Source organism: Carlito syrichta, unplaced genomic scaffold, assembly GCF_000164805.1.
Source record: "Carlito syrichta isolate Samal-C Ts95f unplaced genomic scaffold, Tarsius_syrichta-2.0.1 Scaffold302587, whole genome shotgun sequence".
NCBI lineage: Eukaryota > Metazoa > Chordata > Mammalia > Primates > Tarsiidae > Carlito > Carlito syrichta.
In genome coordinates, this window is record NW_007246683.1 from 222,840 (window position 1) to 245,757 (window position 22,918).

At 44.0% G+C, this 22,918-nt stretch overlaps 1 protein-coding gene across 1 annotated transcript in view; it reads right to left on the minus strand.

Moving 5' to 3' along the window:
- The window catches only part of TTC23 (tetratricopeptide repeat domain 23), a 109,738-nt gene that overhangs the window by 15,305 nt on the left and 71,515 nt on the right, over window positions 1–22,918 (minus strand). The window contains exons 7-9 of the mRNA XM_008056970.2: window positions 19,081–19,186; window positions 6,656–6,783; window positions 2,320–2,469 (exon numbers count right to left, since the gene is read on the minus strand). Coding sequence (XP_008055161.2) covers window positions 2,320–2,469; window positions 6,656–6,783; window positions 19,081–19,186 — 384 coding nt within the window. The remainder of the gene's footprint in view (window positions 1–2,319; window positions 2,470–6,655; window positions 6,784–19,080; window positions 19,187–22,918) is intronic.

The following is a 22,918-nucleotide window of genomic DNA, read 5'->3' on the forward strand; positions in this document are numbered from 1 at the left end:
GTGAGACTTCGACTCAAAAAAAAAAAAAAAGAAAAAAAAAAAGAAGTAGAGAAAATTGTTGAAGAATTTCCCTACAAAAAAAGCACCAGACCTAGAGGATTTCACAGGAGACACAAATCTTTAAAGACCAGATAGTTTCAATGCTACATAAACTCTTCCAGTGCATGAAAAATAAAAGTAAACTTCCAAATTGTTTTTGTGAAGCAAATATAACATTGATACTTACAACAAATATCATATACAAATATAGGTACAAAAATCCTAAAATAAATATTAGCAAACAGAATCGACATCTGCTGTGATTTGGATGTGTTTCCCAAAAGCATGTGTTGGAAACTTAATCCCCAATGCAACAGTACTGAGACATGGAGCCTAATGAGAGGGGATTAGGGCATGAGAATTCTGCCCTCATGAATAGATTAATGCTGTTATCTCAGCAGTGGTTTTGTTATAAAAGGCCAACTTTGGTCCCATTTTCTCTCTCTCCCTCTGTCCCTCTTTTGCCCTTTCACCTTCTGCTAAGAGATGGCAAGAAGGCCACTGCCAAACGCCAGCCCTTGGATCTTGGGATGTTCAGCCTCCAGAACTGTGAGAAATAAATTTCTTTTCTTTATAAATTACAAAATCTCTGGTATCCTGTTATAGCAGCACAAAACAGACTAAGACAATATTATATTAAGAAAATTATTCAACATGACTAAGGGGGATTTATTCCAAGAATGCAAGGTTAGTTGAGTGTTATAACAAAATACACCATATTAAGTGATCTAAGAAGAATCATCTGATAATCTACATTGACACTGAAAAAGCCTTTGATAACATTCAACATTCATTTCAATTAATAAAAACTCATGAAAATAGAAATTGATGACTACTTCCTTAACATGACAAAATATATAAATATATAAATCAATGATCAAATTAACTCAAGCAATAAAAGCATTAAGCAATTAGCAGCATATAAGATTAATATGGAGAAGCCAATTGTGTTCATATATATAAAAATAAATCAAAATATATAATAATGGGTAAATGTCCATTTATAGTAGTAATACAGAAGGTCAAAGGCTTCGAAATAAAACCAGCATCTATTAAATGAAGAATCACCACAGGCATTTACACTAAGATCAGGAACAAGGCAAGGACGAGCCAATGCAATTAGACAAGAGAAATCAATTAGAGGCATAAGAATAAGAAAGTATAACATAAAACTATGTCTATTTACTGATTATGTACTAGTATATACCTCAAAAACCTGAGAGAATCAATGAACAAATTAACTCAAGCAATAAAAGAATCAATTAGCAGAACATAAGATTAATATAGAGAAACCAGTTGTATTCACATATACAAAAATAAATCAAAAGATATAATAATGGGTAAATCTCCATTTATAGTAGTAATATGGAAGGTCAAAGACTTAGAAATAAACTTCATAAGAAATGTATAAAACCTTTATGAAGCAAACTTTTAAATGTGCCTGAAAGAAACAAAGGTAGACATGGAAGAAATGAAAAGATATCCCTTGCTTTTGGAGAGAATGACTCAACATCATTAAAACATCAGCTCGCTCAAAATTTATTTATAAGTAATACAATCAAAATACCAGCAAACTCATTATGGAGCCAAACAAATTAATACAAAAATTTATGTAGAAAAATAAACATGGAAGAATAGCTAGAACACCTGATATTCTAGAAAAAAAAAAAAGCCATGAGAGGTGTCTATTCCCACCACACATTAGATCATTCTGTAAAATCTCTGCAATTAAAACTGTATGATATTGGCACATGAATAAACAGAAAGACTCGTGGAATGGAACAGAAATCCAGAAATAGCCTCAAGTATGCATGGAATTCCAATATATGATGAAGGTTATCTTAAATCACTGGCACATAGATGGGCTCTTTAATGAAATGGTGGAACTGGGTGGCCATTTGGAAAAAAGGTCATATTAGATCCATAAACAAATTTCAAAATTAAAAGAGGAAGAAGAATAGAAGAAAATATGAAAGAATTCCACTATAAACTCAGTATACAGAGAGAGCACAACAAAAAAGACTGATAAACTATACAATATTTGCATGGCAAAAATAATTGATAATTCATTTTTAAAATACATATGTCTAAGAGGATTCCTATATTTTTTATCCAAAAAGTGTTAGTTTACATCTAGTGCAAAGATGATGTCATCTTACCTAAGCAAGATGCTTCTAAAGTTTCACTTAAAAGGAGTGTGTAGAGGGAGAGAAATTGGCTGTGGAGAGGAAGAGAGAGGCTAGTCTTGTGGTCTTGTGTTAGTACTGGCTCCAGTTTTACCTTCTTCAGTTTCCTGTGGGCCCCGCTGTGGTTTCCCTGTGCCAGGTCTGCCCCGCCCAGGAACCGGTATGTCTCTGCCACCTCTGGACTGAAATCACCAAATGCTCCAACTTTGGCTTCCAGGGATTCTCTCAGGATTGAGGTTGCTCTCTGTGAAAGGAACAAAAAGCTGTCTTATTAAAAAGTCCACAGGCTGATTAGATTGGGCCTCTTAAGAAAATTATGTAACTGATGCATATTTTCGATTTTAGAGGAATGAGTTTGATAGTCTCACGAGCTGAGCCAACTCTCCACCAATTGAATAGGAGACAGGAAGTAACATGTGTGGGGGGAAATGGTGTAAACTATGAAGAGGGAATGCATGAAGGACAACTGGCAGAACAAACTCACTTCAGCTATTACAAGAATCCATTTCAGTTGAGTAATAAGAGTAACAGCGAAAACATTGGATCCTCATGTGTCAGGCACTGTGCTAAACAGTTGATGTGTGTGGTCTCATTTGATTTTCACTGTCTTCTTTAGATAGGTACAATTTAAATCCTCATCAGAGAGAGGAGGAAACTGAGGTACAGAGTGGTCAAGAGACTTGCCCTGAGTCAGACAGTTCAACAGTGGTGGAACCAGTAATTTTCAGACTTTTTAATTCCATGCTCCTACCTCTGTAAACACTGCCATTCTTACAGAACTGAAAACTATAGTGTCGACTTATCTACCTACAGAGCATCCAGAACATGCTCCAGGATTTCCCATTCTCATAGGAAATAGTTTAGGAAACCAAGAGTAAATATTCCAACATGATGAGACATTTTGTTTGATTTATCCAATTTATTTATACTAATATGGAAGAAAAAATGTGAATTCGTCAGAAAACAGTATTTTCTGGTAGCAATTTCTTCAGACACCAAGACGGCAGAGTGACTGTGGGACTCGCCAAGTGAGGCCCACTGAAGTATATGAGGGCCACAATTCAAATCCACACTTGTCTGAAGGCAAAACCCACCACATCTCCCACCTATGAGCAAGGACTAAGACTGATGAAAGTGTTGGGTTTAGTAACTTTTCTGTGGGAAATGACTGGCTTTGAGGAGCCAGTGATGGGGAGAAGAGCTAGAGACTCCATTTCCTAAAGCTTCCAATGCGGTCCACAGACTGGAGAAGCTGGAGATGGATGCACAGGGAGTTAGAGGGCGTGTTGAGATGACAGTGAAGAGATGCTACATAGGTCTCTAGGAAACACAGAGGGCACCGGCCTCTCAGAGTGGGGAAGCTTCATGGAAAGGAGTGAAGAGTAAGTAGGACTTAAGTGGGCTGAGAAGAGGGCGTAAGTAGCTGGGAGCACAGGAGAAGGACATGGCCTGTTTAGGGCCAGAGATTGGACTCGTATGACTGTAGGAGAGATAGCATGAAGGGACACAGGCCCACGGCTGGCAGGCAGCCTCTGAGCCAGGCTGAGGAGTTTGGATTTTCCTATAGGGAATAAGAAGTCAGAGAAGGTTCCCAAGTAGGAGAGTGGCATAACTAGAAAATAAATCCTCACAGAATAACTTAACCTGTGGCAGAGTAACCTCCACTTACGTTTTATCTTAAAAGGCATTTCCTCCCCAAAGATTCCCTTCCACAGTGCCCATGTGTAGGCTGTGACCACATCTGAGATGGTCAGAGTGTAGTTCCATGCTCATCACTGGGACTGTCCTTGGGTCCAGCCATTGTTGGCCAACATCTGCTAGAGCCCATGGAGACAGGTTTGCAACCAAAGGGTGAGAATAGCATAGCTGCCACATTTGACTGGGCAGGTAGTGCCACACACAAGGGCACTGGCAGGAACATGTGGCGGGCTGACATCCAACACATGGCACTTGGCTGTATCTACCTGAGGAAGGGCAGCTTGTTCTCTTTTTTGTTGTTGTTGTTTTTTGAGTTGGAGTCTCACTCTGTCACCCAGACTGAAGTGCAGTGGCACACTCCCAGTCACTGCAGCCTCAACCTGCTGGGCTCGGGCGATCTTTCCGCCTCAGTCTTCCAAGTAGCTGGAATTACAGGTGCACGCTACCATGCCCAGCTAATTTTTGATTTTTGATTGTAGAGATGAGGTCGACTCAGGCAATCCACTCACCTTGGCCTCCCAAAGCGCTGGGATTACAGGCTGAGTCACCAAGCCCAGCCTGTTCTCTTTTTTCAATGGACCTGGGTGGGCTGGCAGTGGCTCTAGAATGAAAAATTCTACTTTGCTAAAATCTCTAAGGGCAGCCTGGGAGAGCAAGGTGCATCTTTTGATCAACACTGATTTGAATGACTTGGAAAAGGGCAGTGAGGAACAGCATCAGTGACACTGGGCATCAACCACCTCAGCAACAGACACCATGGCAGGAAACCAGATAGGAAAAAGGGAGCAGGCACATGGCCTGTGGGAGTGAGGGGAGTCATCTGGCCTGTGGGCAAACATCCACCCATCTGCCCATCACTCCACACCACAAGCAAGAGGGTCTCCGCTCTCATGGAGTCAGTCATATCTTGACAGAGACATTAAATATCCACACAAATATATCTGACAAATATTTGATGACATCAACTAGGTTCTATAAGGAAGAATTGTGGGGAGAGTCTAATGAGGACTAGGGAGGGGAATTGGGAAAGTTGGTAAGAATGGAAGGATGGATTGGCATTACCCTGGAGATGAATAAGAAGGACCTTCTGGGACGAGGAAACACTGCCCGGAAGTGGGAATTTTAGAAAAGACCAGTGCGGCAGGATCACAGAGTAGGGAATGGAGGCAAAAATGGAACTGGAAATGTCAGAGGAATCCAGATTATGGAAGGTATTCTAGTTTATCCTATGGCAGTGAGGAGCCACTGGAGTATTTTACAAATGAGTGTTCATTGATCAGATCTGCTTTTTGAAGAGTACCATGGCTTCTTTATTCTGAAAGGATTAGAAAAGGGCATGCATGGAAGAAGCAGCTGGAAGACAGGAGCCTGTCCGAACTCCAGGCAAGTGTGATGAGTGTTAGTACTGAAGATAGAAGACAAAGAATGGAGTCGAGATGTATTTTGGAGGAAGAAATGAGGCAGTGGATGGGGTGAGGTGTGAGGAGGCGTGAGAGGGCAGCCACTTTTCTGGCTTGAGCAATTCCCATCAAGATTTCTAGAGATGTGGGAGGTTGGGGGGCTGAAGGGAGAGGACATCTGAGGCCCCTGGAAGACCCTTCTCTCCTTGGTTGGGTGACCCGGAAAAATGTTGAACCTATCTGTCCTGGTGAGAGTGGCCCTACTTTGGCCCAAGAAACATGGGTGTATCTAGATAAAAGCCTGTGTTTCTTCAAGAGGGTGTATGGGATTAAGTATGAAGAAAGAGCTGTAGGAAAGGAGGTCTACAGATAGCAAGGAACATAGAAAGGTTTCTGTCTTCAAAATTTGCCACGATAGGTCAGAGTTGGAAAAACAACCAGATAACAATTGGACCTCCATATCCATGGACTGAAATATTTGAAAAAATAACACAAATAATAAATAATTCAGTATAACAACTACTTGGATAGCATTTACATTATATTAAGTATTATAAGTAGTCTAGAGATGATTTAAAGTAAAAGGAGGATGTATATGCAAATACTGCACCATTTTCTTTCTTTTTTTGAGGACAGCAAAAGAGGTGATTTATTGTATGTACCATTTTCTACATGGGTTTGAGCACCCTCGGATTTTGATATTTGTGGCAGGGTTCCTGGAACCAATCTCCCATGGATACTGAGGAACAACTACACACACACACACACCACACACACACACACACACACACACACACACACACACACACACCGAGCCATGGTTTATGGATTTCTGTTACCAATGAATATAAATTCTGGGTCTTGGCCATTTTTATAAGCCATGTAAAGCATGTCTGTATGGGTCAATGGTAAGAGAGCAAGTTGTGACTTCTGCACCGTGTATTTTTCATTGGATATGCACATTCCATTCACTACCCAAAATGAGGAGAGAGGAATTAGATACATTCACAGACACACTCTAGTCCAGCCAGTCTGCAGGCTGCAACAAGCAGGCTCTGTCCGCCAGGTTCTCCAGGCTTCCAGGTCCCGAGGATCTCTTATGGGTGGGCCTAATGGTCTATATGCTCATACACAGTTTTCCAGTTTCTAAGACCAAGTATCTGGAAGTTGCCTGAGAGGAGCCACCTGGCCTTATTAGGTGTCTCTCCAGAGCCTGGCATATGTCTTGCATATAGTAGGTGCTTAATGGGTAATTGCAAAGTGAAGGAGTAGCCCTTGGATAGCAACTGGGTCTCCCATGTGAATACCTAGACATTTGTGATCCAAACTCACCTCTTTTTGTCCAATCATTTGTAGAAAATGGCAAAATTCATCTTGAATTGAAAGAAATTTGGCTCTTCTCACCCCTTCAGAATCCTTAAGATGAGCCATGCTCTCTTGAAAATACTGCTCAGCCACATCTGAGGAGAAGCATTATAACAACTTTGAAAATTGCTCAAAGATTTGAAATGGAAACAATAAATATGCTTTTAGTGGTGGTGAACTATTTGAAAATAGGTATGTAGATAAATGCCAGCTAAAGAGACTGCCCTTTGCCCACTAATCTGCCTGTTTTATCAGAAATAATTTAAAAGTCTCAATTTACTTCCCCTAACTTTCATACATCTTAGCTTTCTCAGTGATGCATAAAGCAAAGTTAATGCAAAAGCAGAAACGATCCCCCAGATCTGAAGACACTGGTGACTTTTCAGGTGGATCAGCCATTAATTCTTCCTGTAACTCTGGTCACTCCTCACTGAGATTAGGCCTCCGAGGATCCACTTATTTTAATGGACATAGACTATATATACTCTTAGACATATTTCTATGATATGAAAAAATCTGGAAAATATCACTGACATGCTGCTGAGGGAAAAAACCTCAAACATCTCAACATACTGGTTATAATACAACAAAAAGGAAAACCTCAGGTATAGAAAATAAAGAAGGAGCTGAAAGCCAGAGAAGCGAGTGGGGGCTGAAGCTGAATGACCCGTGAGCATATAAGGGAAAAGGTACACCCTCTAAGGGCTGGGGTTTTCCAAGCCTGGGAAGGACTGGGGATGAGGCCTGAGGCCTATTTGTGGTTGGAAGCTGAATGGAGCTCTCCACAGAATGCCAGTGGAGTCGGCAGAATTCTAAGTCGATCTCAGAGATCCTTGCCCTTGTATAGTCCCTCCCTTTGGTTATGGTGGAACTTGTGGATATGATGAGATAGTACACACACAGTTGACTTTAAGAAAGCAAGATTATCCCTTGGGCCTGACTTAACCATACGAGTCCTTTAGAAGCAGAGTTTTCTCCAGTTAGTGGCAGAAAAGGAAGTCAGGTTTACAGGAAGTCTGAGAGGGGTTTGAAGGGAAGGATGCTGTCTGTTGCTGAGGTGGACAGGGCCATGATGCAAGGACATGATGTGAGAGCAGCCTGCAGACTAAGAGAAGACACCAGCCAACAGCCTTCAAGAAAATGGGGACTTCAGTTCCACAGCTGCAAATAACTGAATTGTGTTAATAACAGGAATGATAAAGGATCGGCTGTGCCCAAGCTCCAGATGAAAATGGAACTGGCAAACAAACTGATTTTAGCCTGAGCAGAGAAGCCAGCCTTACTGTACCAGACTTCTGACTGACAGAACTGGGAGCTAATAAATGGGTGTCTAAATAAATTTGTTATGCAGAAAAAGAAAGCTAATACAGGCAGTGCTGTGGTCTGAATGATTATGTCCCCCCTCAGATTCATATGCTGAAATTCTAACTCCCCTGGTGATGGTATTAGGAGGTGATTGAGTCAGGCTCTCATGAATGTGAGCAGTGCCCTTTTTTTTTTTTACAAAAAGAGACATCAGAGAGCTCCTCACCTCTTCTGCCATGTGGAACACAGTGAAAAGACTGTTGTCAGCCTGGGTAACATAGCAAGACCTCATCTCTATAAAAAAAAAAGTTAGCTGGATATGATGGTGTGTGCCTGTACTCTCAGCTACTCAGGAGGCTGAGGCAAGAGGATCAGTTGAACCCAGTAGTTGGATGCTGCAGTGAGCTGTGATACAGTGCCACTGAACCCTGGCTTGGGCAACAGTAAGATCCTGACTCCAAAAAAAAAAAGACTGTTGTCAATGAACCAGGATGTGGGACCCTCATTAGACACCAAATCTGCTGGAGCCTTGGTCTGGACTTCCCAGACTCCAGAACTATGAGAAATAAAGTTGTTGTTTATAAGCCATCCAGTCTATGGTATTTTACTATAGCATCCTGAATGGACTAAAAACTAAGACATCCAGGAATCCCTAAAATGGGAGATAAGAATAATCTTACTGGTCCAAGTTGTAGCCAGAGTTCATGGCCAATAAAAGAATATTTGAAAGAAACTGGGACACCACATGTGGGGCACACATATGTGTGGAGTATGAATTTGTATCACCTACTTGTTTTAGAAATCCTGGACCAAGAAATTAACACAGAAACTAGAAAAGTTTGAAACTGGAAAAACTACAGGGTCCTAGCACAGGGGTTGGCAAACTTATTCTATAAAGGATAAGATGGTAAATACTTCAGGTTTTGCAGACCATGTGATCTCTGTTTCAGCAATCCAACTCTGCTATTGTAGCATGAAAGCAGCCATAGAATGCATAAATGAATGAGCATGGCTGCGTTCCAATAAAATTTTATTTACAAAAACAGGTGGTGAGATGGATTTGGTCCAGGGGCATAAGTTTGCTGACCTCTGCTCTAGTAGAGGAAAATATGATGTCTTCCTCTCCTGGGAGATGTGTGGCTCCCTCCCACTAAAGTACCTGTTGGAGATGGCCTCATAGTGACATGTGATGAGCACATGAGGTTTGTTAAGGAAGATTATGATCCATACATACAGTGTCTACTTGACATTTCCACTGAGAAATCTTATAGGTATTATGTTGTATCAAACATTATCTTTTGCTTCTCTAATTCCTCTATATTTGGTTATTTCCCCTTTATCATTTCGAATTCTCTATTGTACTGTCTCCCTATTTTCTTGATTAGGCCAGTTAGTGTTTTATCTATTTTATTTTCTTTCCCAATGAATAGAACTTTGAATTGATTTTTCTCATTCTGTATCATTAATGCCAGGAGCTTCCAAAGAGGCTTCCATGATCACAAGTGCAACTCTACAGAACACACAAGAAGCAACAATTGGACCAGCCCCTGCAGAGTGTGGCTGTTCTTAGAGGCAGCAGGGTGAGTGGTGAAGGGGCCAAGTTCCAGACTCAGGCTGCCTGGGCTCAGATTCTGGCTTTGCCCCTCCTAGCTGTGTGCCTTACTTTATCGGCCTCAGTTTCCTCATCTGAAAAAGGGGACTGGTATACAGTACCTCCCTTGTAAGAAGTTGTAAGGAGTAAAAAGATTAACGCATGACATATAGTTTGTGCTTAATACATGTACATGTTGACTATTCTAATTTTAGGAACGGTTTTGATAATGGTTACTATGGGTGCCCCCACTAGAATGAATAGCAGACACACTGGAAGCAGCAAGTAGCAGGGTTGGACATTGAGAGCACCAGAACATGAAAACAAACAGAGTGATCAAAAGACACAGAAGTCTAGCATCATTTACAGACAACCTCGCACACCTCTAGAGCTCTTAAGACATGCCTGAAATTCACGAGAATCCTGGGTCTGGGAAAAGGATCTAAATACATTCTGTGGGATCTGTTTTAGAAAAGAGAGAAGTAAAGCACTTGGGAAATACGTCAGCCTAAAGACAGCTCGGGTCTGAAGCAAGTTGTGTTCATCTGCAAGGTTCACTCCATGTAGATGCTAGGCGCTTGCCAGATAAGAAGCAGGAACTACACTCAGTGCTGGCTGGCCACAGAGTCTGTAGCTAGAGAGAAGTCAACTGAACTACACTCCCCAGTCACTCCCTTCCAACAGGGTCTCTGCAACGGATGCATTTCTGGAACATTCCTCAAGCTTTTGAACATTTTGAACATTCTACCATGTGGAAAATATTACATTTCTTTTCCTCATAGCTGGCTCATGGGGAAAAAAACATTACAAATTTAATGCACAAACTAAACTTTGGCTACTTTGATAATCTGATGACAGTAAACATAAGGAATGACGTGGCATTTATTTTATTGATTCTAAAAGCATTACAGAGATGAACATTCATACCTAAAATGAATGGGGACATTCAGGAGTGGAGTACTTGATATTTTAATTTTTTGGTTAATTCTCAACTCATCTTAAGAATAAAGGCTGGCTGGGCTCGGTGGCTCAGACTGTAATCCTAGCACTTTGGGAGGCCGAGGCAAGTGGATTGCCTGAGTCTGCAGGCTCGAGATCACTGGACTCAGAGAGACTTAGCCATATTTTCCAAAGAGGATGCCTGTTAGTGAATATGGAGGACCCTCTGGAGGACAGAGTGGAAGAGAGGGAGGAAGGAAGGTATTCCTTAAACTAAGGCAGTGTGCCCACTGAGGTGGGAGAAATCTAGGTGTTGTGGTGGGCTGATGGAGACGGGCCCCATCTGGGACTCTGGTCTCTAGGGGCAGGCTCCTCAAGGTGCTGCTTCCCTCGTCCCTTTCTGAAACCTTGGCTTCTCTACAGTTCCTGGAAGGTCTCCAGTCAAAGGGGCATGAGGACAGGAAGGGAGTTCCCTGATAGTTGCTGTTACATGCAAGTTGACCACATTAGGCATTGTAAACTCATGACAGGACCATTGTATATTAGAACAGCCTAGAGCTTGGGAACAGAGGAAGCTTTAGGGTGTCCACAGTGAGTGCTCCTCCTGTCTACACATTTGAAACCACTTTTATCTTTATCTCCGATACAGGAAAGCTCCTTTATTGCAAGACCCTGACTTGTTTCTGCCACCCCTGCAGCCCCCTACATTAACTATGTGAACTGCAATCCACATGACTAGTATTTGTGAGGGGGAAAGCAGATTGAATCCTATTACCATAACAAAGGAGTGACTTCCTGAGAAGCAGAGTTTGTTCTCCCAGCAGTGGGCATCCCTGGTGACTAGATTTCCAGAGGGACAGGAAGTCACAGCCTCTGGGGTGAGATGCTACCTCCTGACATGGACCTTGTGTCTTGAAGCTGGGTGGGGTCTACAAAGAGCCAGCAGTTCCAGCAGTCTTGTACACGGCCATTCCTAACTTTAAAACCACTTCTAGAATCCTCTGCAATCTGATGCCAGTGGCCTGGGCAGAAGTTGAGGTCATTTTCTAAAACACAGGAGCATGACTTAGCTTGTGAATCTGAACCCTAGTGGCACAGGTGTTCCAAGGACATGAATCTTTTTCTGTTTTCACTCCAACAGAATGTTTAGGTTGTCTGTGAGTTAGAGCAGGAGGAAGTGTGGCCCAGTGGGCAGGGTGGTTTAAGGTCTCAGCAGGCGGTTGTCTGGGGAGTTGGAGCCATGTCATTCCCAGATGCCTGGAAGGACTCTGTGTGGAGATGTTCATATACAGGCAAAAGGAAACGAGGCTTCATCCAAAGAGCAAGAGGAATGCAGGACTGCAATGTGGCCCACTGGAAGCCAGGAAACTTTTAATTAAAATAAGTTCCAGTAATCCTGTGCTCATTTCCCTGAGGCTGTCCTAAGGCAGGAGTTAGAACAGTGAGGACAGCTTTCATGAAGAAGAGGCCTCCATGTACAATGTGACAATTGTCTTTTGTAACAGTCTGAGAAAAATAGTCTTTACTTGGTAAGACTAACTGCAAAGGCCTTAAGGACTCCAGGGAGTTTAAAAATGGAAAGTCTCAAATCCTAGGCTGGCATTAACCCAGGAGCTCCCTCACCCAGGAAACTGGCAGACTGAAGCCATTTAGACCCTGCTGGGGGTTGCTGCCTGAAGCCCGCTGGCCTGTGGGGGCCACAAGGGAAGCCTGAGGACAATCGAAGCCCAGGACAGACTGTTTCCTCACCCCTGGGCCTTCAGTGGTCCCCACAGGAGACACTCCTCAGGAAGAACTTTCACAGGACCATAAAGGGGGCTATTGCACGGCTTATGGGAGTGGCTTCTGGGAGTGGCTGCTCACTAGCTGAGTGATCTGAGGACTGAGGACGTCTGTGATCATCTCTGGGGTCAGTGCGTCAGCAACGTGAGGTGACAAAGATGGCAGCAGGCTAGTGAGGCTTGTGGGTATATACATGCACAGTGTCTGCACGGGGCCTGCTGAGGGGCTCAGTCACCTTGGGATCTGCCTGCCTTAAACGTCCTCTCTTCACCACCAGGAAACTGACCAGCCCTCAGAGTCCCTCTGCCACTCAGAGTCCCACTTGGGGCCACCCATGGGTGGTCAGGCTCCCTGTGGCCTCACGTCAGCTACTTGTCTTGGTGATGATACGTGTTCTCCATAAAATCCTTTTAGAAGTCAAGATGTGGTATAAATAACATAGTTTTTTTCTGAGAAGGTCTGAACACAAATTACGAGCCAGCACAAAAGTGAAAAACCCGAACCTCATGAAAGTTATTGTAGAGCTCATGCCCTCATCCTCCCCAGGAAGGAAATGAAGACTCCCACAGGCTCTCCTCTCAGACACACAGGAGGGAGTGCAGTTGGCAGGTGGTATTTTGAAGGGTGTCAGCTCTCCTGGGTTGTCCCTCTGGGAAGAGAGGCAGAAGCACAGACTAGGGTGAAGGACAGGCCTCCTCTTCTTCTCCTGGCCCTGAAGACCACCAGCCTCTGCAATCCCCACCTGCCTGTCTTCTACGGCTTTTCAACATGCTGTTCCTCCAGGGGCAGGGCACCCAAGTGTGACTCCCTCTCTAGGTCTAGAGTTTGATAAACAGGAAGTGCCTGGACTCCAGTCTAGGCTTGGCTTTGCCCGTAACTTGCTGAATGACCCTGGACTCCAGTTCTCTAAATATGATGAGTCTAAGATGACTTCCAGAAGTTTCTGAGAGGCCTCCTAACACTGATGAAAACAGAGTAAGAGGCATCCCTTTCCTTCTCTGGGTCTCACCCCATGGCACTCACTCTCGCCCTTTCTCCCTGCTCCTCATGGAACACAGAGCAGGCATGGGTGCCACATCTGCTGCTTGGGGAGCTTGGAGGTAGGCAAGGTTAGGCTGACTGGGTGTTTTGCAGAAGAAATGGGCCCCGAGAAGAGACTAAGGAAGGTTCTCTCAGATCACATCGGGATCAAGGGGGTGGGAAGGACAAAGGGGCACAGGCAGGAGGGGCATGGCCAGCAGTGACACACTTTCACTCCCCACCAGTGTGATGGTGCCACAAGCCTCCTCTTGGAAGCTCAGAGGAAGGTGGGCGAGGAAGGCAGAAGGGACCACTAAAAAGGGTGAAGGAAGGTGAAGAACACCTGACTGTGGCTGCTTCCAGGCGGCCATGTTGTCTGCCAGAGACCCACAGGATCTGGGCATCTCTGTGTAACAGAAACTGTCTAACTTCTGGTCTCTCTGGGACACATGGGACCCAAGAAGTATCGGTAACCTAGTGAGCAGGGAGTGGGGAAGGGCCCAGCATGGGCAAGCTGAGAAGGTGGGCCACAGGAGGAATAGTTGAGAAAAGGGAGAATTGGATTGTGTGAAGGGAAAAAAGAGGAGACTTGGGCAAGAAACAGTGCTGAGCATCAGATACTTACATATCTCATGTCTACTGGGTAAAATTTGGGAAGGCTAGGCCCGGTGGGGGCCGAGGAGATAAAAAGATTTGTGCACAGGGAATTATACCTTGGGAATCCACTTAGTCAGGGTAGAGCCTGTTCTGTCTGCTGTCACTGAACCCTGCAGAACAGGGTCCCTAGCCTGCTGGAACCCAGGCCCCAGACAGGGCCACTTCCAAACAAGGCTGCTCATACTTAGCAGGCTCTGCCCCACCAAGGTTTATACTGAAATGTACTTGGCTTTGGCCCATTTCATTTTAATATCCTTTAGGAGAAGAGTTATAAACACAAAGTCAATGCCCTGAACACGTAGCAGGGCTGAGAAAGCTGTTAATACCAAGTTTGTCTATGGCTGCTCCGGGAAGCTGGCCAGGCTCAGGTTAGTGACATTCCAGGAGGCTGAATTGGGAATCTTTGTGCAATCACAGTCCTTTGTGACTTCTAGGGCAGTTTTGTCTGCATAAGGAATGAGGAAGGCACAGAGCAAAGGGAGTCACTTGAGCATGGAGCCTGCAACACTTGCTTCTTGGCCAGTGGCGTTCTGTTGTTAGGGAGCAGTGCCTTCAATGGGCATTCCGCAGGCAGGCAGGCCATGGAGGACCTTCGAAAGAGACATTTTTCTCATTAAAGATTCTTTTCTTAAAAAAAAAAACCCCAAAAGTCTTTGTACTTGGCACACACAGGTTTAAGCACAGAAGGGCAGAGCTAAGATTCCCTGTCAGCACTCGGTGGCGTATGTGGATTTGCTCTCCAGGGTCTGGCCAGGACTTCTGAACTACAAGTGACCGAAGTCCAGGTCTGAAAGTCCTGCGTGGGTGAGAGCTGTGAGGAATTTGGCCTCCCCTTCATTGTTAGACAGACACCTTCCAAACTGCCCCTCTAATTTCCCCCTGCTGGAGGCAGCAGAGGCCTGGAAAAACCCAAGCGGGCTTCTCTCATGGTTGCTGTGGGGGCATCAGCCACGGGAAGGGACAGCAGAGAGGTGACATACAAGATGGTCGGAATGCACCCACCTGGGCTCCCGCTGCAGCCCCTGGCTGGGTGAAGGCTGTCTCATTTCTACTTTTGGAGGGAAGCTGATTCTCACACACGTAACACGTGCAGACCCAGTCGGTGCGTTTTCCAGTCTTTCCCACATTTGCCACTAAGGAAATAAGGATTCCAACAGCAGAAGTCTTCAAACTATGTTCACAAGGTAGGAAGAGTTTAAAGTTTCCTTCTGCTTTGATTCGTTTCTGACTTCCCCATTTAGGTGATTTGTTTGAGGCCTTAGGTGTGAGGCTGTGCCAGGGCTTCATGTTACTGCTGGGTGATCAGCATCGATTTCTAGCCCACTGCTTCTCTGCCAAAGCCTTGCTTAGCATCTGCTTGCCTGTAAGGCTGTGGTCAATTTTCTAACGGCATCGATAGCTGTGATAGGTAGTTCAAGTGTCTTCTGGCTGGTAGAAGATGAATCTGAGAAGGGCCTGTCTAGGAGCATCCTATGGCCTGATGGTGACTCTGTCCTTTTCAGGATGGAGAGTGAGAAGGTTCTCTAGATTAATGAAACTTCCTGGTTGGAAGAGCTGGCTGCATGAGCTCCTCTGTAAAATGGAAGGTCCTGTTCCAGCTCCAAGAGTTGTTAAAAGGATGAAGTAAGCATGACGGTGGTCATACTAGCACCTGAACACAAAAGGCTCTCAACTGCTGCTGCAGTCATTGTCATGGGTATTATTGTTGTTATTATTATTATTATTATGACTCCCGCTTTCTCTGACGCTCTCAGTCATCCTTTGCCTGTGCTTTAAGCAGCCAATCCTCCTGGCCTCAAACAGAAGCTACCTCCTCTCCTAACCTGTAAAGCTATCTGCCCCAACTCCCTGTTCCTGGGGAAGTTGTCTTCTCATTTGTCTATTTACATGTGTGTTCTTCATATTCCAATTCTGACTGGCAAGCAAGCTTTCTGGGTGCCGGTCACCAAAAGCCCTGAGCTGCTGAAAAGATGTGGGCCCAGGGTGGAGCTGAGACCTTTCACATGGCTCTTGTCTGTCCTACACTTCACAGACTTGTTGGCAGGCCAGGGGGTGGGGGAGGGTAAGGCAGAAGAGGGGACATGAGCAGTACCAGTTCTTATAACACAGCATAAAAAGCCTAAGGGGCAATGGCATGGGGTTCAAATCTCTACCATTTGTTGGCTGTGGCCCCTGGAAAAAATACTGAATCTCTTGGTACCTCGGTTTCTCCATCCAAAAAATGGGGATAATTGTACCTATCTCATAGAGTTGTTATGGGGATCGCTGAGTTAATAAATGTAGTGCAGTTAGAACCATTGATGGTATGCCATATATAAGCATTAGCTTTTATTAGTGTGTGAGGTCACTTAACTCCACATACATTATTATCTGTATCCAGTAGGTATTACTATCATTCACAATCTACCGAGGAGGCAATACCAGCACTATATTAAAATTAAGACTGAAAAACTTTTTAAAAAAGTAATTCAAGGCTGGGCATGGTGGGTCACACCTGTAATCACAGCAATTTGGGAAGCCGAAGTGGGAGGATTGCTTGAGCCCAGAAGTTTGAGACCAGCCTGGACAACACAGCGAGACTTCGTCTCTACAAAAAATAAAAAAAATTAGCTGAGTGTGGTGGCATGCGCCTGTACTCCCAGCTACCTGAGAGACTGAGGCAGAAGGACTGCCTGAGTCTAGGAGGTAGAGGCTACCGTGAGCTGTGATCATGCCACTACTCTCCTGTCTAGGTGACAGAGTGAGACTCTGACTCAAAAGTAAATACATAAATAAAATAAAATATGTGATTCAAATTAGATTGTCTCTGAGTCTGTAAATTATGCAAAGCAGAGTGGCCTGACTTTGTAGCTGTGGGACAAAAGTGTTAAGGGCACAATTTCATAGGTCCCCACCCAATTAGTAAGTGAGTATACCAAGCACTAGGTGAGGTGCTAGAAATGCGAATCCCTCTAGGCAAAAAGATGGTCTTTTGGCCTGAGCCTCCTTTCTCTGTTCAGTATTCTTTCAGGAATAGATCCTCCTCCCCCACACCTCATCCGTGTAAATGCTTGGAACCCAGTAGTTGTCTTAGCCTATGAGCCCACAAGGAAAACTGGAAGAATCTGACAATTACTTATTCACACTCCCTTTTTCCAGGGCAGATGTCATGAGTTTAGCCTTCACACTTGTTTGGATTCACTCACAGCCTTAAACATATTTGAGTTAGTTACCATCCATTAAAAATTGGAGATTTCACATAAAAATTCAAATTTCTACCTTCTCTTGAAAAAGCAGAAGATCTGCCAATATAAGCCTACCTTCCACAGGGCTGCAATGCTGGAGCTAAGTAGCAGGGTGTGGGCTTCTCTAGTTTACCACAGGCCTCACCACTCCATGTCTTCTCTCTCCTACTATAGCCAAAAGTTAGTTGCCATTTATAATTCTGCTTACTGCTGCTACTAGTTTCTAATAAGCACCTGCTTCACTCATCTTGCTTACTTGATTCCTGTAGACATTTATATTTGTGACTCTTGCTATTCTTAGAGTTTCCATCAAATGTGTATTTGCCTTTTAGGTGTTTTATTGATTGGTTATAGAATGGAAGTTTCTTTCCTTTATATTTATGACTCTTGTTTTCCTTGGGGTTTCCATCAAACATGTATTTGCATTTTAGGTGTTTTATTAATGGCTATGGAATAGAAGGTTCTTTCCTAGTATCCAATGAATCTTAGGTATCAACAAGTGGATCCTTTGAAGGGAAACCTGATTGTTATATGTGGAATGTTTTAAGGAAAAAGGACCAGAAAGGCTACTTGCCACCTCCTTTCTCCATCCCTAGACAGGCTGCTCCAGATCTGAAAAGGTGCTTCAAGCTCTAGGAGGCCAGAATGAGAGATCTGCATTGTGAGATGGATACATGAATGAACACTGGGACCCCCTTCATCAGCTACTCTGTAGACTGGAGCTCCTTGCCTGGTCTATGGATCTTTTCATTTTATTTACTTTATATTTTATTTTTATTTTTAGAAATATGGTTTTTCTCTATTGCCCAGACTGGAGTGTAGAGGCACAATCAAAGCTTACTTTAATCTTGAATGCCTAGGCCTAAGCGATGCTCCCACCTCAGCCTCTAGAGTAGTTGGGACTACAGACATGTGCTGCCATGCCTAGCTAATCTTTTTACTTCTTATTATTTTGTAGAGACAGGGTCTTGAATTCCTGGCCTCAAGTGATCCTCCTGCCTCAGCCTCCCAAAGTGCTGGGATTACAGGTGTGATCCACCTTGCCTAGCCCCTCTGAGTCTTTTCAGACCAGGTTGCTCATTGAGGCTTGCCTTTCATCTCCCACGTGTCTCCCTCCTCATCTTATCCTGACTCCTGCTTCCTAAAACCACCCCAAGCCTTCTGGACTATGATTTTATGCTTTCTGGCACATTGGCCTTTATTTTACTCAGTACATAATCATTTTTTATCTAATATCTTGGAATATACCCTGAGGTCTTCTTAATGAGTTGCACTTCATTTCTGAATATCCTGACCAAAAAAAAAAAAAAAAAATCACTAGTATGCGTTTTCTATCACTGGAGGCACAACACTCTGTATGCTCTGAGTCCAGAAGGTGGAATTACCTGCGTGTTATGTGGAGACAAGGAAGACGACAGGAACTCTAAGTAGCAACTTCCCTTTGGAATCTTGAACTTCCATGTATCTCCTGACTGAAAGCTCAGCCCTGAGAGAGTTGGGAGCCTGGCTTGCCCACAGGTCAGAGTTGTTGCCACTGTAGTGCCACAACAATCTTTAAAAATAGATCGCCTTTGGAAGCAGAACAGATTTCCCTGTAAGTCCAGTACGGCTTCTCTGGGGCTCTAAATAGCTACGTTTGGATGAAGATTAGATATTTGAGTGAAAAAGATTAGAGGAAGGCTGGTGGGGGATGGAAGCCAAAGGACTCTGGGGAAACCAGCAGAGTAGCACAGCTACAGATGATCAGATGAAACAAGGAAAGCTCTCCGAAAGGCCTGTGTCACAGCTCTGTCCACCTGTTTACCCACCCAGAAGGCAGCGAGTTTGGAGACACAGATGCCTGCGGAAGAGGAGGAGAGGAGGCTTATTCTTACCATGGTGCTCAGGTTTCCCAGAAGCAACGGCAGCGTGGGCGACGAAGCGTGCAGAGTCCGCTGCCTCCTCTTGAGAGGGGCTTCTACTCAGGATGATGAGATGTGCCTGTCGCCACAGAAAGAAGAAACATGTTGTTTACATGCTTAGCAGCAGCAACAGGGAACTAACTGTCCTTGCAACGATTAGCAGAAAGCCAAGGAACTTTCCGGCAAGCTAGAAGCAGTGATTTATGTGGAAGCGCAGTTCTCGGGAGAGCTGGATTTTAAAAGCATTGAGTCGTGGACAGAACACTGGACACTGAATCCAGATGGCTCGAAGCTCTGGCTGGGGACTGTCACTAAGTAAATCATTAAAAGTCTGTGATCCTATGAATCGAGTGTCAGCAAAGAGCAGGGGAGTTTCAAGAAGTAAAGAGATAGATTAAAAAGTGTCAATGCTGTGCAGAGAAAGTAGGCAAGCCCAGCACCCTGCCTATGGGTCAGCCCCCAAAGTGGGACCTACCCATGGGTATCAGCAGCCTCACCCACAGAAATGTAGACCCTTTCCCTAAGCTTGGTCCATCAAGCCCTTTCGCCTGTACCCCCTGCAAATGGGCCCATGGGAGCTGCCCGAGCACAGAAAGCAGCTCAGCTCCTTGAAAATAAAGTCCATTTAAAAATTAAACAGACAAGCCGGGCTCGGTGGCTCAGCCTGTAATCCCGCGCCTTTGGGAGGCTGAGGTGAGTGGATTGCCTGAGCCCGCGGGTTCGAGACCCGCCTGGGCAGCGAGACCTCATCTCTACAATAAATCAAAAAATCAGCCGGGCATGGTAGCGCATGCCTGTAATTCTGGCTACTTGGAAGGCTGAGGCGGAAGGATCGCCGGAGCCCAGCAGGTCGAGGCTGTGGTGGCCGGGAGCGGCCACTGCACTCCAGTCTGGGCGACAGAGTGAGACTCCAACTCAAAAAAAAAAAAAAATTAAACAGACAAAAAAATTGCTCTTATGAACATAAAATAATAATTCTTTCAAGTGAAAGACAAAATATATCCCTTCAAATGAAAAGATAAAGTTATTATTCATCTCCCTGTCAACATTTGGAGTTTTTAAAATACTATCAGAGGCATGGTTTGGGAAGTGTGGACAGCAGTGCAGACAGGTAAACATGTTGAGGTTGTACAACACACCCATGTAACATGGCAGGTGGTTCACAATTAATTGCCAAAAGAATGACAGAAATACTAAATGCCATGAGTCTAAAGGAGGGAAACACTAGACTGGAGCAACAACAACTAAGATTTAGGCTACAGTGTAATTCTTTTTTATCTGTGATATCCACTTTAATTTTCTTGAAAATTTTTATTGTCTTCATTTTATAGGTAAGAAAACAGACTGCTGAGTGGACGACTGCCCAAGATATCTCACTGCTATAAGGCATGGAGATAAGATTCTGACCTTGACCCTTCAACTTCAAAGTCTGCTTTTTCTACCATGTCCTGAATGCTGCCATTCTACCCACCTTAGCCCGTGGTGGCAGACATCACTAATTTATGCCAGGACACTCCCCAAGACACCCTGATTCAGCCACCAGGAACTATGACTCATCCTCGGGAGCTGGCATAGGAGATAAAGTCATCCCAGTTGAGCATTCTAGTCCAGACCAAGCAGCTTGCTCTGCTGGTGACCAGCTGAATGCATTTCTGAGATTGTAATCAGGGTGGAGGTATAAGGTTCAACTGTGAACTTCACCTTATTTGTCACATGTTAAAATCTGCTGAGCTACTAGCTCTAGACTTTTTATGATGGGGGTCACTCTACAACAAGATTGCCAGTAATAACCATTCCGCTGCATTAGAATAGTCTGAATAAATGCTAGAAAAATCTTTTGCTTTAAAACTACTTTTCTTATAAAAGGATGTAAAGAAGTGATTTTGGCAGCCCCAAATTAGTCCATTTCCTTGACTTGGCACGAAAGACCAAGTCTTAAGCTCTTGATTTAAAACGCCTTTTTTTTTTTTTAGTTGCGGTATCACTACGTTGCCAGGCTGGAGCACAGTGGCACACTCACTGCCATACCAGCATCGACCCGCTGGGCTCCGGTGATCCTTCTGCCTCTGTCTTCTAAGTATCCAGAACTACAGGCGTGTGCTACCACTCTCGGCTAATTTTTGATTTATTGTAGAGACGAGGTCTTGCCAAGTTGCCCAGGCTGGTCTCGAACCCACGGGCTCAGGCAATCCACTTGTTTCAGCCTCCCAAAGTGCTGGGATTACAGGCTGAGCCACCGAGCCCGGTCTGAAATGCCTTTTAAGTAATAGGCACTCTAAAATGAAACTTCATGTGTGTATGGATAATAGGAGCTGCGGGGATAGAGCCAAGTATTGGGTGTTCAGTGTTTGGATAAAGGAAGAAGGAAAGGAAATGCTCCCCCTGCATCCCCCAAAAGGCCAAATGCCAATAGAGCCATGTTTACTTTATTTTTCTCCTTGGTTAACTATCTCTATGATTTGCTGTTTGAGAAGAACAATCACTGTGTGATGCCAGAAAAGGTTTAACTCATATCGTGCCAAGATTTAATACATGGTATTTTAGATTGCTTAAAACTCAAGTTCAAAAAGGACTTTATATATTTTTTTCTACTCAGTATTGTAATTTAAGAAAATGTAATAGATATGTGTCTATCAAAATTACTTTCAAATGGATAATTACTTGTTCTGAAAGTTGCTTTTTTGTCTTGGAGATAGAAAGCCAAGTTTTCCAAGAGCAAAGATGCTCACCATATCAAGAAAGTGGGTCTTAGCCGGGCTCGGTGGCTCAGCCTGTAATCCCGCGCCTTTGGGAGGCTGAGGTGAGTGGATTGCCTGAGCCCGCGGGTTCGAGACCCACCTGGGCAACTTGGCGAGACCTCATCTCTACAATAAAAATGAAAAAATCAGCCGGGTGTGGTAGCGTGTGCCTGTAGTTCCAGCTACTTGGAAGGCTGAGGCGGAAGGATCGCCGGAGCCCAGCAGGTCGAGGCTGCGGTGGCCGGGAGCGGCCACTGCACTCCAGTCTAGGCGACAGAGTGAGACTCCAACTCAAAAAAAAAAGAAAGTGGGTCTTGAAAGCTTAAGGGGATCTGGATTTATCACAAAATTTTCATGACCGCGACATTTTTCTATAAGAGATGCTAATATAAGCAAACATTTATTACTCGTCATTCATTTCGGCAACTCAATCCCTGATCTAATTTATTATTTGATGTTCATGAAGCTTTAAAAAACCATATGCTGGGTGGGGGGAGAATACCCATGATGTTTAAAATATGCAAAATTAGCATCTCATTTATTCAGTAAGATTCTATTCAATTCTGTTTAATTTAATTCAGTCCTATTCAATTCAATTTATGTTCATTTTTAAATGTTTTCTACATGCCAGATATTGTGCTAACACTAGGAATTCACATAAAAAAAATTAGGCAGGGATTTTGGTTTGAAAGTATATTTACAAAATGTGGGCTAACGTTATTTTACAAAGACTTAGAGACATTATGCCTCACTAGGGCTTGGTGGCTCACTAACTTCCTCTCTACCCCCACTCATGTCATTTTCTTGGTCTTCAATATCCATTAGATTGGCTTGTACCTACCAGGCAAGAAAGAGATAGCACATGTAAGCAGGTTAATAGAGGAAAAGAGGTCAATCAAATGATTCTTGGCATAGAGGAAACCCAAGATGAGTGTGCAGGTCCCAAGGCAAGATGCTGTACCTTCTTCAGCAGCTAGAGAAAGGGAGGGGCATCTGCTGTCCTAAAAAGACAAAGTGTGGGAAAAGGAGCAGTGGCTTTCAGTGCAGGGATGCAGCCCACCTGCAGGGATCTC